The sequence below is a fragment of the Ischnura elegans genome, chromosome 9, assembly GCF_921293095.1.
Source record: "Ischnura elegans chromosome 9, ioIscEleg1.1, whole genome shotgun sequence".
NCBI lineage: Eukaryota > Metazoa > Arthropoda > Insecta > Odonata > Coenagrionidae > Ischnura > Ischnura elegans.
The window spans coordinates 111,380,484-111,396,214 of record NC_060254.1 but is presented as its reverse complement, the minus strand read 5'-3'; the positions used below and the strand labels follow the sequence as shown (position 1 = coordinate 111,396,214).

Sequence of the window (15,731 nt, the reverse complement as noted above, 5' to 3'; positions counted from 1 at the left end):
GCAGCAGACTATATCCCTTGGATATCTAAATAAGGTTGATACATACATCCAAAACATGTTGTCATTACACAACAGATATTTGACAACGCTACATATACATCCTCTTTGTAACATCCATAATATTTAAAAAAATTTATTCCTAAGATTATCCATAGGTAGCATATGTTCTGTATAGAATTGAAGGGCACAGATGTTTTGCTTGTATGTCTGGGGATTACCAAAAACCATAATAAGTTAACCCAATATCTACTCATTAAATATTGTGAAGATACGTATCTTAGAGATGTAGTAATAAGGCCCTCCATGTCCACTGTTGGACATCCCTGCAACGTCGCTTGGCGGGTCCTTTGGAGATTTGACAGATGCCCATGCAACGTCAATTGGATTGATATGGATATTGGATGGATGTCATATGTTAACGCCAACAATGTTGCCTGGATTTTGTTGTGATTGCTGCTAGGGTTATAATACGAGGGTTGTACCAAAAGTAAGGTTCCCAATTAGCTACAATGTAGAGGGAAGGTCCTAGGCTAAATCCAATTACAGTGCCGTGTGCAGTGGTTCCCCTACTCTCGACCCCTCCCGTCCGCGATTCACTACTTCGCTCGGTGTTGGCTTAGCAACCATCAACAATGGAAGTGTTGATCCCCGTTCCCGCGAAATGTGAAGTTCGAGCAGTTATCAGATTTCTCCATGCAAGGAAGTTACCACCCGTGGAGATTCATCGGCAACTGACTGAGGTTTATGGTGAAGAAATTCAAACAGACGCAGTCGGCAGGAAAGGTTATGGCGACAGTGTTTTGGGATCGAAAGGGGGTACTCCTCATCGATTTCATGCAACCGGGGACGACAATAAACTCCAAAAGATATTGTGAATCATTGACTAAACTCCGGCGAGCTATCCAGAATCGCCGAAGAGGACGACTGACGGAGGGAGTAGTGCTTCTGCATGACAACGCTCGACCACACGCCGCTCGTCAAACTCAGGAACTTTTGGAGAAATTCGGGTGGACTGTTATGCCCCATCCACCGTACAGCCCGGACTTAGCCCCTAGCGATTATCACCTCTTCCCCAAGCTAAAGGAACACTTAGGCGGCAAACGCTTCAAGAGCGACGATGAAGTCCAGACGGAGGTCACACGCTTCCTCAACGGGTTGGCGGGAGACTACTATAACTTAGGGATACAAAAGCTAGAGCACCGTCTTCAAAAGCGTCTCGAAAAAAATGGAGACTACATTGAAAAATAGGCAAAAGTATAAGCTTTTCAACGATGTAAAAATTTATAACAATTAAATTTTGTTTCTATTTGTAAAAAATATGGGAACCTTACTTTTGGTACAACCCTCGTACATGCCTCAATAGGCGACAATTCCCCCTAAGGACTTGATCTTTGATCAACCACTTTTCAAAGGAAACCTCATCCTAGATCATGAGGGAAAACCTTGAATGAATTATACATGCAAAATTTACTATAAAACTTTCGCCAGGGCTGATGAAGATTAATGCATTGCTATTTGATCAAATATATCTTTAATCCCAAAATACATGTACATAAACTAATGAGAATTTAAAACATCAATGGTATTCATTTTAAATGCAGTCTTATGTCAAACGACAAATTTGTTATGCTTGGAATGCTTCACGAAAATAATTAACTCATTTCTTTCGAAAGAACCATATAAAATGGGGACTAGGCACACAGACTTAAATGTCATTAAAATTTTTTGCTGATTCAAAAACAAGATAATTTATAACAATATACAAAATATAGTACTAACTTTTCAACTACCAGATTTCCAGGAAAATAAAGGGCATTTTTTGTATGTATAAAATATGTAGCATATATGTACTTAAAGGAAAATTCACCAATGCGAATTGTGTGCACAGCCAAGTAACAGGATTCAGGTATTGATAACATTTGATGGCATTTGGAAGACAGCATCAATTTCCCAGAAGAAAAGAAATTTGTTCTTAATCAACTTTAAGGACGGATACAAATATGGCTCAACGGGCATCAACTGTAGTTCGAGACATCTTAAGAGATTGGAGATGAAATCCCTACTGGGGTGTAAACAGGCCTCCATCAAAACCTGTAACAATAACTTGAGGGAACTTGTAGATCCCAAATGAATTTCTCTTGAAACAGAAAATGGGAAAGAATTCAGGCAAAAGAAAATGGAAAAGAAGTTACTTACAAAAATATTGCAATATAGCGGCAGAAAATGAATAAGTTCTGTTCTCAAACTCACTTAACCCACTGACACTCCTCTTGTTTTAAAAAATCAAATAGTAAACAAAATTACTTTCCCTGGCACATTTTTGGACAGAAAAAATAATGGCCATCAGGAACAAAATGAAATGAAATATGTGGATGAATAATTAACGATGAATAATAAAATGTTAACTATGTTTCAAAATGGATAAACATTATAAAAGGCACCATAAGAGCTCAACAAAGTGCAGCTCTACACCAAATGATAACATAGATGAAGAAATCCAACAAGTGAATACAATTCCAGAGTCAAGAATCCTTCATAGTCTTATCTCATAAATGCAATTGACAACAGCTATTTACTTTTAAAAATCCTGCAATAAAACAGGATAGCGAATGCAAAATAAAACTTATTCTTCATAAACATTAGCAAAAGCATAGCTTGCTCATACAAAAATATGTGTATGCCAATGCGTAGGAAATCTGTACACAGCAAAAGCCTAAAGACCATGCGACTCAATGATGCTTTCCTGGAACGAGAAAAGAGGAAAAATAAATACATATATGTATAGTTATAAAGAAAAAACAAATCATTCTAATGTCTAAAAAATTACAGCTCAAACCATATCCCAAGCAAAGTTAGCCTAAGCACTGAGTTGACATCACAAAAGACAATTTTTGATACACTCTACATAGTTGAAAAATGCTGACAGATGTCCATACAGTGTGACAAAGGCTTATGGAGAAACATTCAGGATCTAACTACATACATAACTATTATCTAAACCCAAGGAAAAAAATCATAATTGTACAAGGAAAATATGAAGGTTGTTAGTCATTGTTAATCTTAGACTATATGAGTGCTTACATAATCAGTGATGGGTTGACTTGATTCTGATTATAAGATCAACTTATCGAAACCAAGCATATGAAATGTTTCTGGAACTACGAACACAATTAGCTAAGATTATCAAGGTAAAAATTCTCTTGGTTTTGGAATAAGACAATGGGCTGCCAAGACCTCTATGCTATCCTGATTCCTGATTTCCATGGCAATATGAATTGAAATATATTTATTTGCCACGGCAAAAAAATATGAATTTCACTGCCTTCCATGTAGCAGAGTTGAAATATTCTACACAATGAACCCAATGTTGTCCCCAAGATCATTTGAATTTTCTTGCCACATACTCAATTGGACCAAACATCTTCGAATAGATGACATTCAAGATGTACATATATGTAGCACCTATTTGAAAGCCTGCAGAGTAGGGCGGATCAGAAAAATCGATTTTCTCAAATCCATCTCGCCCAATGAAAAAAAGTTGTGGGACTGATCAAAAATGAGGCCTAAAAATTTTTAAACCTATAGGTAAACCCCTGACCCTTGCTCAAATGCCATTTAGGGGAGGGGAGGGTCAAAAATTAAAAAAATAAATATTTTACAGTCATTCCCAATAGATTTTGCTGAGTTACTGCCCTTAAAGGACAAATATTTCGTGCATTTTAACGTATCTGCCACTGTTGAGCCACAAATTGGCAAATCTGAGTGGGCCTCCACAAAGAAAATATTCCAATGCCCTCGCAGCTTTGCGAATAGAGGAGCGGCAGGCTGCTCCTCTCCCTCCCCCTGAATGCCTCTCCCCCTCCCACACCTCAAAATTCATCCTGCATGTGCTGCTAGGATGGCGCTTATCTTTGATAAAGTAAATCGGCAGATGGTTGAAGGTAAACAATGTGTAGTGAGACGACTTGTCCCTTTTTGGGTGTCTTGTCGGCATTACACAAATCGACGTTTCCAACTTTTAGAGAAGTGATGAAATATTTTTGTAATGTTCGCAATATTTTTAGATCCGAGAACGCAGGAAAGGAACCAATGGTCTATGAAGAGGGGTCTCGAGCTGCTAGAAAAGTTTATGAACAATGGAGACGCGCTTCTCTTCCGGTGATGTCCGAGAGCTGTGACTAAATGGATTTAGGCCGATTACGTCCCCTCCCCGCTCACCTCTCACCCTAATTCAACCAAAAGTCACACCCACTGCATCTTTCTTCTGACTAATACTTGAAGTTTCATCTGTGGAGGAACAATCACGAAAGAATTACTCAATTATCTGCTTTCCAGTCTTTCCTGTATTCCTTATGTTAGCACCATTCCTTGTCTTTCACTGCTGTCAACAAAGGTTGGGTGACCTCTTTCGTGAATCTTTCAATCGCATGGGTAATACAATGAATTCTTAACTTTGATGTTGAATGTTTCTCAAACGAATTTTGAATTTTCGCAATGGTAGGGTCAGATATAACTGTAGCTACCGTGGTCTCCCCCAATTTATTATCAGCGGGTATTCCTTTACCAACAAATTAAAATCTAGCAATTAAAAAAATCTCAGGTTGGTAGCCAAACGCATGTTCTTGAATATCTTTAATATTTTTTCCAGCCATATTGTCTCATTCCCTCGCGCTCATCAGCTTTCATATAACAAGCAGTACATTGTCAGGGTGACTGAAAAGTCCGTTCCTTTGATTAACTAGATACATATATGACTGCTTTCAGCCCTTCTGGCAGTGATTTCCACTGGTTGATGAACCTCTACAAATTTACAGCACCATTGCGGGCGTAACACTCAAATTGGACCTTTTCATCGAAACATCGGCATTTTTAATAACATCACTATGCAAGCTTAGTAGACTTTTTAGGGTAGGTAATGAAGATATTACACTGGATAATAGAAAAGATCTTCTGATGCAGGATTGTTCCTACCATCTTCCACAGTTTTCGTCTGTAGAAACAAATGAGATACATTATTTCACATAACTGCCATGTAATGTATAGGAACTAGAGATGGGTCGAATAGCAGATTTCTCAAACTTGAATATCGAATTCGAATATTAAATCATTGCTCGAATATTCGAATACCTCAAATTTTGGCGAGTATTTGAGATTTCCTTAAAAGGATTCAAACCGGAATTTAGCTGATTAATGGAATATTTTAATTCTATGGAAACAATTTGGGCTTATAGTTGATTCAACTAACATCCTTTTCAAATATCCTAAGGGGACACACCACCTCACGAAAAAATGATTGCATGCCATCTTGGCTTTTACACTGCTACGATGGATTTCTGTCTGATGTATATACATATTCTTATCTACCAAACACCATTTCAGCGGCACGCCGATCTGATACTCGGCTTCATCCAACTTCTTATTTTCAACTGGTAGCTCGCTTTACCCTCACTCCTACTGTCAAGTGCTAGCGGACAATCAGAGGCGTTTAGCAAAATACACGCGCTTCTCCACCGGATTTCCTGCAATTATTTTCAGTCCATCTTTGGGAGTTCTCACGAGATAAGCATATGAATTCGAATTGCTAGCAGGGAGAAACCAAATATCTTGAGAAAATATTCCTTCATCTGTGACTGTGACAATAGAGATTTATAGCATAACTCATGAATTGTAATTTGGTATATGTTTCCAAAAAAAAATACCGCTTCAACTTCCGAGAAGCTCAGTTATGAGGATATCGAGTATCGTCAGAATGCTAAGTCTCTGTCGTATTTTTACATTTATTTCTTTACGTAAAATGCTTAAATAAAGTCAGAAATGCGTCGCGTTTGGTCTTATTCTTCTTTAAATTACGCGCACATTACTAATATTTCAATCCAATAAAGGCGTAATATCAATTGACGAAAGTTATTGTTAGACACCTTTTGTGCTAATAGATGACTCATGCAGCGGTTGACCTCCAGAAATGGGGAACTTCGAAGCAGGTAGGCAGAAAAAGGTCAATGGGGGGAGAAAGAGGGAAGGGTGAAACATGATTCTTTTATTCTCTTGTAACTTGATATTTCCTTTTGAAGCTTTTGATTCATGGTCTTCGTAATACGAACCCTGTGGGAGCTGAGGCCTTTTGTTTGATTTCGGAGAGGAGGAAAGCATCGTAGGAGGAGCCGAGGGCTGATGGATGGAGGGGGTAGCGGATTTTGGGAATTGTGCTGCGTAGTTACTATCCCACGGCACTGAGGTTCTCCTGGTGGGGGGAATCGGGGATTTTCGGATTTTTTCACCCGATCATTTTCGGTTCCCCACGTCGAACTCTTTTCACCACTATAATCCACGAATGTTATGTAGTTTGTCAACTTGCCTAAAACGACGCAGCGTGCACTAAACAACTACAGTTCTCCACATTTTTCCGAGTCAACTAACAACGACGTGCGTGCGACAGTGTATGGCGCGAAATTCGAAGTATTCGAGGTATTCGAGACGGTACCTTTAGCATAACTATTCGAGACCTCGAATATCGAATACTTTCTACTAGAAAGTATTCGATATTCGAGGTTTTCGAGTATTCGCAGATACTTTTCGCACATCTCTAATAGGAACCGTAAACATACACCAATGGAAGCATTTGAAGCATTAAATAACCGCAATACAGTTTTATCAGTTAGTTTCTGAAAAATACCAAAATAATAGAATGATCACATAAATGCACTAATTAAGTAGGTACACTAGAAAAATGGCTTTGTCGGTTGTGCATTGGAATAATGATTGACAAAGCAATGCTTTGCATGATTTTTATTCAGTATGGCACTTATAAATTGTTTGACTAGTTGTTATTAAAGTAAGTAAGAAAATTTAGAGATGCAAAAAAAATCATGTTTCATCTGGATTTATGCTTACGCTTATCGGATAGAAATTTCTCTGTTGCTGCACCACTACTGTTCCTGTATTAGTACATATTCACAATAGGTATATTGGCTATTACATATTTGCTCCACCTCCGGCATAGCAACAATTCGCCTGTTTATATATTAGCCAGTGTTTATTTGAGCACTACGGGGTCTTGTTTTATCGAAGTTGCACTGTACATATGGAGAGCATTTTAAATCGGAGGAGGATCGTCAGGATTCATAATTTCTGCAGAATGTTTACTTTGTAAGATGGCAAGAAAACTATCTCGTAATGTAATAGATTTTGGGGGCATTGACCGTGTCGACCAACTCAGGGAATACCATCCCTGTGATCATAAAACCTTGAAATGGTTCAGGAGATTAGGGATTCATGTAATGAACATAATGCTTTTGAATTCCTATCTCCCGGAATAGAATTCTGGCTCACAAAGCTGAGCTTAAACTCATTCGGGTAGTCCATAATAGACGCCCTTTCCAAAGGCAAAACAAGAAGAAATTAGCCTTTATCATGGGGCCCTTCCTTACTATCAATAAATTTGCATTTTCCAAAGAATTTCGAAAAGAGGAATAAGAGAAGGATACAAATGGATGTAGAGAGTTCTCAAAGAGTGGGAATAAGAGCCTTCCTTGTCTCCACCTTCCGCCCCGATTGCCCTGAAGAACATGGCCTCTGCTTGGATGCTTACTTCCAAGATTATCACTGATGATCCCTCTCCAATGTCATCGTAAAATTGTACAATATAGTCAAATATTTTGTACATATACTTTGAATGTGCTCTATTTTAAATAGGTAAACATTTAAGTTTGGAAATAATAAAAAAAACAATGTTGATAAATATTTTACATCATTTCGTATTTGAATTTCATAATTTGATATATGTATCAGTATCATAAATTATTATGGTATGTAATTAAATTTATAAAGCATGATACTGTAAATTATGTCATGTAAGTATGTATTGAAAATATCTATCCAAATTTTCCATCCAGCCATATATATATGATGGCAAAAAATACCTTATATGAGTATTTTTTTGCATAACAATTATTTAGATCATTTTTGATAAAATATAACACTTAGAAGTGTTAGAAGAAGGCTTAGAACTACGCCTAAATGACAAAAAAAAATTTCAGATCACGCAAAGCTATAATTTTTACCTTCAGGCTGAAAGGGCTAAGGGAATAATTGAATGACCTTACTCAATCTAAACGATGAGACAATTATTGAGAAGAGTACAAAATTTACAGTGATAATTCAAGTTTGGGAATTTGGGTAGGCCCCAAATATAGGGATGGGTACACAGAACCTCACATAAATATCTATCTCTCTTACCACTTTGTACTTGACGCTTTCAGAAATGGAGTTCTGCTCACAGTAGAGTAAAATGGCTTTCCTTAACAGGTGAGGAAGCTGAGGGGCTCCATATTCCACAGCAACTACTTTCTCTCCATCCATATGAACATTGAAGGACTGACCTGCACATTGATTGCAATCAAAGGTAATAATTATGATCAAATGATTAGATGAAACTGAATAAGTTCTACTTCAAGAAAATAGAAATAAGTACATATGTATACAATTACAAGAAATGCAGGATATAAACATTTTTACAAGTAAGGGATAGAAATGATTGGCAGTGAAATGTTTCCCTCGCAACCCTTTAATTCAAAACTAAAGAATTCAAAGCTTCCTGCAGGAATCAAAGTGCAATAGCTACCATTTTAGATTGACAGATCATCATTGAAAGTTTTAATTTGATGACATAGTGTTTTCAGGTTCACCAAATAGGAAAGCATTTTCCATCTTAAGAGTGCACAGAACTTATCTCACTGAAGATATTTTTAACACCACAAAAGCATGTTTAATATACAATACCTAGATTTTCATTTTCATTACCTTTCTCTCTTTGTGATGGGATAATTTCCAGGCAGCACACCAGATCCATGTAAATACATTCAACCCTTGAACCTTCATTACCTTCAATTCTACAACTGAATAGATGCCTGGCAGTGGGTGATCTGCGTTCCCTTCTTTACACCTCTACCAAATAAGCCAATTAAGGCTTTTTACAGTTGATACATAAGAAGTCAAGATGAAAAATTGTCGGGATAAGTGAAAGAGATAGACTGGATGGAGATGGAATGTATATAGGCTTCATGAACTTGAAGAAGAATCATGTTGAATGGAATAAGATAATACGATGGAGACACTTGGATAACACAAATATGACAGAAGTGTTATGTATTAGCCAAAACACTGTAACCGTTGCCATTTGGTAGGTGACATAATTTTGTTTAAATGGATGTTTTCGAGGGAAGGAGAGCTTCTTGTCTAGTATTGTGTTTGACCGTGTGTGTGCGTGCGTATTTGAGTGTGAATGGAATTATACATTACATATTTCCCCCCCCACCCCCCCCAACAAATCTCCGCCTCCCGATTTTGGGGCTTTCCCATCGCGCAACTTCACATACGTGCCGAAGAGAGAAGAGTCTACTCCCCCCCATCCCACTCGCCGAACAATGACAGTGCGCGGTGGCTTACGACCACCTGAGTCTACACCCTTCTCCCCCCAAATAGATACAACGTGCTACTACAAAACCCCTGTGGTGAGGAGTCTCAAGAGATAGGCCTCTTTCCCGATTTCTCCCCACCCCCAGAACCAACCAACTTTCTTGGAGTATAAAACCTCGAGAGACAAACCCTGGCCTCGTCACGCTGCCGGAGGCTCTGCTGATTTATTGAGGCACCTCAATAAATACGTGGTCAGATGAGAGAGAGAGAGAGAGGGCCTGGAGACGCAAGAGTTTGGGCCGAAAAGGAGGAGACTGGCGGAGAGAAGGAAACGGGAGAATGAATGGTACATTTTCCCATCGCTAATATGAGGAAGGTCAACCCACTTCATCCCACTGAGTATTCTCTCAGCCCACGGTTTGCAAAGGCACAGCGACCATCCAAGGAGGTCATCCCTCAGCAGTGAACGCGAGTAGGAATACCTGTAGAAAAGTAGAACCACAATCCCGAATTACGTCCCCCAGGTAAAGAAGAATCTTGATTTAAAAGCCCCAATCTAATGATCTTGAAGAAATCCAGAATCCCCCCCCTCAAGAACCAAAGTAAGACCCTGTCCCTGTGTTGAAGAGCCGTCGCCCCTGCGTTTTTGTTTATCTTATTTTTATCCCCTTTCCCTCCCTTTCCTTTGAATTATTGTCGGTGTTCTAGTATTTCAGGACAGTGTGCTTTCCATCAATAACTGTGCTTAAAGTTAACGTTTTCTTTTCTTGTAAATTCATTTTTGGGTGTTCATGTCTCCGTGAGAAACCACGCCAAAGACTGATTGGAAGTGAAGCTTCTTACTTTGTTTTTATTAAGTTGTCATGTTTTGTCGATTTAATCATTTTGGTTATTATTACTGGCCAGTTTGATGTTCAGAGCTAAGAAAGATATTGAAGGATTCCATATGTTTTGTGCATATTTTGCCCTGTTTTTCTGCATTAAATATTCTGTTGAACTAAGAATCTATGTGGTAAGCTCTCGTTCTTTCATGTACGCAAATCATTGCAGCGAGCCTCCCCACATAATAACCTTCCCCTCCCCTCTCCCCAACCACATACGTCACAATACTCATGCTATGAGAGAAGTGACGTCAGACATACATACCTTGACGGAACAACTGATGAAGAGGTACACCCTCCAACTTCAGACCATACATGTAGACATCACTGGATTTGAAGTCAACAATATCCTCGCCATTGACTTGCATTAGCCCCCATGATGCATCTACAGAGACCAAAGTCCCTGCTCTTGTAACGTCATGCTGAGGAACTATCATGTCCTTAGCTTGAGCAGATTTCTTCTCATTTCTAACTGAACCACCACCACTTGCCACATTTGGTGATGAAAGCTTCCATTCACTGACATTGCTTGATGCTGTGTATAAGTTTTCAGTGCTAGAGCTTCTGCCACCCAAATACTCACTCAGTTCAGAAAGATTTTCATAGAGGTCCACCCAGTCACCAAGGCTCCGGGAGTCATCATTTTTGGACTGGCCTTTCTGCTGATTGCCCCCAGCACCTCTGTTTCCTCTCCTTCCTCCTCCGCCCCTGTTGCCACCAAGCTGGTTCCCTCCTCTGCCAGGCTTCTTAAATTCGCTCTTCTTCTCCTGTCCTCCGGATGCCAACACAGACCCTTTTTGGCCACCTTGTTGCAACGTAAACAGTTTTGGCTTAGTCCCAGCATCCATTTGCTCTTTATTTTCAGCACCATCATTTTCATTAGGACGAAAGGTTCCCAATGGCCAAACGACAACCGCTCTGAATTGGACATCTTTCGCATTGGCATCTTCCTCAACTCCTTTTGGATTTCTGCGAGAATGCCATTTGTCAGGAATAAGATGCACCTTTGTTCCTTTTACAATCTCACTGCCGAGTGGTATGTGTGGGAGTATTTTCTTGCCATTCTTGTAGTAGCTCCCATGGCTAAAAAATGCTTTAGCAGGATGACCATGGTATGTGTGAAAGGCAATTACGCCCGTATCATGAGAGATTATGGATTCAACTTGACCACATAGATGGCCGATTAATAGGTTCAGTGGAATTTGAGGTTTCCTCTGTCCTCCATCTGCTACCTTCCAACAGGTCTTAGCAAACCACTTGTAACATTTGTCTGCACCCCTGGAGGGCTCAACGACCACCATCACGTGCTCACCAATCTGCAATAGAGATTTTATTGGTGTTCCCTTGGCACTCTCTGGTTCATTTTTGGAAGTACGGACATGATCCGAGATCAACAAAATTCGTTCAAGACTCACGTCCTTGGTGAACCAGTTTTCTGCCCAGGATATGGGTTTGCCCTTTCGATGAGCAGTGCATATTATAGCCACAGAGGTACTGGGAATTATTTCTACGACTCCATAATATGCTTGAATATCAGTCAGTAAGTATTCAGGCTTTTGCATCCCTACGTCAAATATGGGTGACTTACTATCAGCAGGTTTTCCAGATCCCTGCTTTTTATTTTGTCCACCCGAGCTACTTTTTGACTGTTTTCCCTCTTCATCTCCCGCTCGATTAGGCCTAGGAGTATCTTTCAACCAAACTAAGGTAGCTTTGAAGTGGATTCCATCTTTATGCAACAATTTCTCCCATTCCTGGGCCCTTGATGCCCCCAGCCACTTGGTCACTTCCAGGTAAACAAGGCTGAGGACTGGCACCGAAGACTTCAATGACGAATCGCCCCCTGAATTTTTTGAACTGTTTGAGAAACAGCTAGACGTAAAGAGTGCTTTAGAAATGCAGCCATTATAAGTTCCAAATCTAACAACACCAACATCAGGAGATACATAAGACTCGACTACACCTCGGAGGGGATCCCTAATTTTCAACATAACCGATTTACCCATGATTTTGCCAGAGGATTCCATTTTGAAGGCAGAGCTGGCAATATACTTGTAGATATTATCTGGACTTTTCCTCGATTCTTCAACAACAACAAAAAGTACTTCCCCTTCTTTAATTTTGTCGCGCAGAATAGTGTCTTTGTCGTACTCCGGCTGATCAAGAGAAGGTCGCAAACGATCCACCATGAGCAATACTTTGGCAAACTTCACACCATTGCTAAGCCAATCATCGTTACATAGCAAAGGAATGCCTCTTTCTTTCTCACCTATGACAACAGTGGCAGCGCCCTTGCTTTGAATAGCTTCCACAACTCCATGATACACCCCATTGCATTTAAAAGTTATATCGTCGTACCTTGTGACCCAAGAATTTAAAAACATCTCGGTGGCAGCGCTGTCCAATACATTTGATAGGAAAGAGCCTTTAGAACTAGATCCACCGCGACTCTTAGCCATAGTGATATATTTCCAAGCCCTAGCAGATGAGAAAGAAATATTACGCATGAATATGTAATCGTTGGAAACTTTGCCCATGCCAACATATTTTGAAACATCCGCAAGGACGATAAATACTTCACGTCAATTAAATATTCGTTTCCTTACTTACCAAATCCTATTACAGATATACTCCACCCTGATCGTCGACACCAGTCGACACCAGTCGGCACCATAGATACGATAGGTACTAATCGATCACATACCGGTCGAGGTATCGAATTTTGGGCGCGTTTTATAAAATGCATTGATCATGACACCATTCGAAGTCCAATTTGCACGGCGATCCTAAAGGAATCTATACGCGAGTACTCTAGCGTGTAATTCCTCTAAAAATTATCCATATTTTTCATGAGGTCGTGTGAAATATAGCAACCATTTATTTACAGTGAAATGGTATACATAATAGGGTAGTTTCCTTCATCAAAGAAAACGAAAGGCATTGATTGCGATTCGTTACCCACCAGTAGGGTATTCATAATATACAAATTATTTGGTTAAGGAAATCCCAGTTTAGATAAATGTTAATGGTCAATTTTAACCTCATTTGAAAAAGGCCAGATTGGGGCCCATGCGATTTCACTCCACGTAACGTCACAGGGACCTAGTTTCTATACGAGTAAATAGGAGTTTTACATCGGTTGAGATTACCAATGTATGCATGAGGCACACAGCTAAGGGAAACATCTCTTAATAATCACCTATAAAATTTGCCTATGGTCGGAAAGCTTTCTTCATCTGATAATCCTTATTTAAGCCAAGCCCTACCTGCAAGCAGGGTACTCTACACTACCGCCATGCTCGGCAGCAAGCAGCCTGCATCGTAGCGGCGTTCATAGCCTCGTACCCAGGTGGCCTCACACAGCAGCAGCCAGACGTCACGTGGGCTTTTCCCAGCATTCATACTTAGCTGTCTTATTTTCGCGCGCTTGAAAATTTTCACTTTTCATTTAGCTGCGAAAAATAGATATCGTCATTTAAAAATCTATAAGCGTGAAATATGCACTCCAGGATCTTTCGATTTAGGCAATAATAAAATAATAGGAAACTACCCAAGTATGTACTCTGAATGCAACTCACCATCATTGGGTGCCTCCGAGGAGGGCGGGCGCTCAGAGCTCTTGCTCGCCACGGGAGCAGACTGCTAAAAAGCATGTTCTCAGCCTCCTTGAATGGATGAAAAAGAGATTGGGCACTACATATAGAGGCTCTCGAAACACACCATTGGCAACATCGAGGAGCTCCCACCAATCAACAACGAGTGTGCAGGCAAGTAGTTGGCCAAATAGACCGCTCCGATATAAATGACTGAGTGCTTACCCTGAGCTGCTACATAGCGGTTGCATTCAGGGGGAAAATCCTTAGCTGTTGTGGTAGTTCTCTGAGCCAAGGGCGTACCTGCAGGATCAAAACTGGGGGGGGGGGGGGGCAAGCCATGGTTGTTCAAGTTGTAGGTAAGATTTAAGCATGGAAAAGTTGAATGATATCAACATTTTAAGGAAAATGTAACAGCTTTTTATTAGTTTTTCAAATTATTATCTTAAAAAGTATTATTTTCCTTAAAGGCATTTGCGATTTTTGCTTCTAGGTAGGGGGGAGGCAGCTGCGCCCTCCTGTCCCTCGCTGGGTATGCCCATGCTCTGAGCACTCACTTCTCCTGAATGCACCCACATTGATTTATTTTCATAAATCTAGAATCTGCCATCCTCTCTGGGGTATTTCCAAGACAATATTGTAGTGAAGAGGGAGATATCAAGGAGATCAATCACCTCCGTATCAATTCACTGATAAAATACAATATGTATTAGATTGATTTTCTTCTATATGTACATTACACCTATGGATCTAAGAAATACACATTTAACTTAACTAAAACATTGGCCAAGATAAAAAGGATTTTGAACCACTGAAATATCTTCACTAATGGCTGGGCACTATTCCTAATCTAGCAACAGGTGGATAGAGCTCCCCACGTAACTCTCTCATCAGTTAACCACTTTAACCTTTTCCCTTCTAAAGATGAAAATATGCATCTGGACGTTTCTAGAACTGGGAGACGGAAGTAGCATATTTTCGTTGGAGATTTTCCTTTGTATGTGAACAAATGCCGAATATATGTTTCCTAGCTCTCCCCATTATATGATGGTCTGGATTTTATGATGTGCAACGTCTTCATTTTGGGACCTAACACTGCAGGGCTTAGGCTTTACCCTCGAAATCCGGGAGCAGGTACCCGGACCCCTCGTCTTATATTGACCCTCTCAGCGGTAAGGGACTGCATTCATATAATTATTTATCCAGATATTTTGCAAAATAAATATTTATTCCTTTCTCAAAAAATATAAACTTAGAATTGAATTATTTGTCTTTTTAGCAGCGTTTACAATTTATAAACGAAATTCTACGATAAATATTAACTTAAATCTCGAATTCTGTATTAACATCAACATGGAAATTGTTGCTGCATTAAATGCATTAATACTGACGGTAGAGCTTCGCTCAAAATTTGACAATTCTCAGAATAAAATGAGGAATTCAATTCAAAGTCTGCAATTTTCGTTCAAGCAACAATTATCCATATAGCTAATTCATATAGAATAGAATAGAAATTGACCCTCTCAAACACAATCCTCTCATAAACAAAGCATGATTGACCGCAAACCAATGCCACTGGTAGGTTTACAAACCCTCAAACGAGGGAACCCAACTACCCTCGGAGTCTGAGATAATGCAGAGTCCCCACTATGAGGGGTCGAAAAAGCTTGGTGCTGAGAGTGTGTGATTATCAGCGACACGCCCTTCTTCACAAATTTCCTGCAAAAATGCTCCATATGGAGGGGATGGAAGAATCTCTCGGGTCTCAGTACAGCAGTCATGCTATGGTGAGAACCCCACCATCTCGAAAGGGTTAAATTATTTACGCATGTCCTCTCTTTTT

The 15,731-nt window shown here is 39.7% G+C and overlaps 1 protein-coding gene across 1 annotated transcript; it reads right to left on the bottom strand.

Annotated features, from left to right (window-relative positions):
* Positions 1–1,512: 1,512 nt before the first annotated feature.
* Positions 1,513–12,965, bottom strand: LOC124166090. The gene is made up of 4 exons (XM_046543712.1): positions 12,906–12,965; positions 10,561–12,773; positions 8,236–8,378; positions 1,513–2,743 (listed from the first exon to the last, which is right to left on the bottom strand). The coding sequence occupies exons 2-4, from the start codon at positions 12,752–12,754 to the stop codon at positions 2,714–2,716; spliced, it is 2,367 nt and encodes a 788-aa protein (XP_046399668.1). The 5' UTR covers positions 12,755–12,773; positions 12,906–12,965; the 3' UTR covers positions 1,513–2,713.
* Positions 12,966–15,731: the final 2,766 nt, after the last annotated feature.

Excerpts from the sequence above, each read along its gene's own strand:
- LOC124166090 (XM_046543712.1), bottom strand. The coding sequence starts at position 12,754 with ATGGCTAAGAGTCGCGGTGGATCTAGTTCTAAAGGCTCTTTCCTATCA. Across the intron at positions 8,379-10,560 it reads TCATCAGTTGTTCCGTCAAG|GTCAGTCCTTCAATGTTCAT; the intron begins GTATGTATGTCT and ends ATCAATGTGCAG. Across the intron at positions 2,744-8,235 it reads AAAGCGTCAAGTACAAAGTG|GAAAGCATCATTGAGTCGCA; the intron begins GTAAGAGAGATA and ends TTCTCGTTCCAG.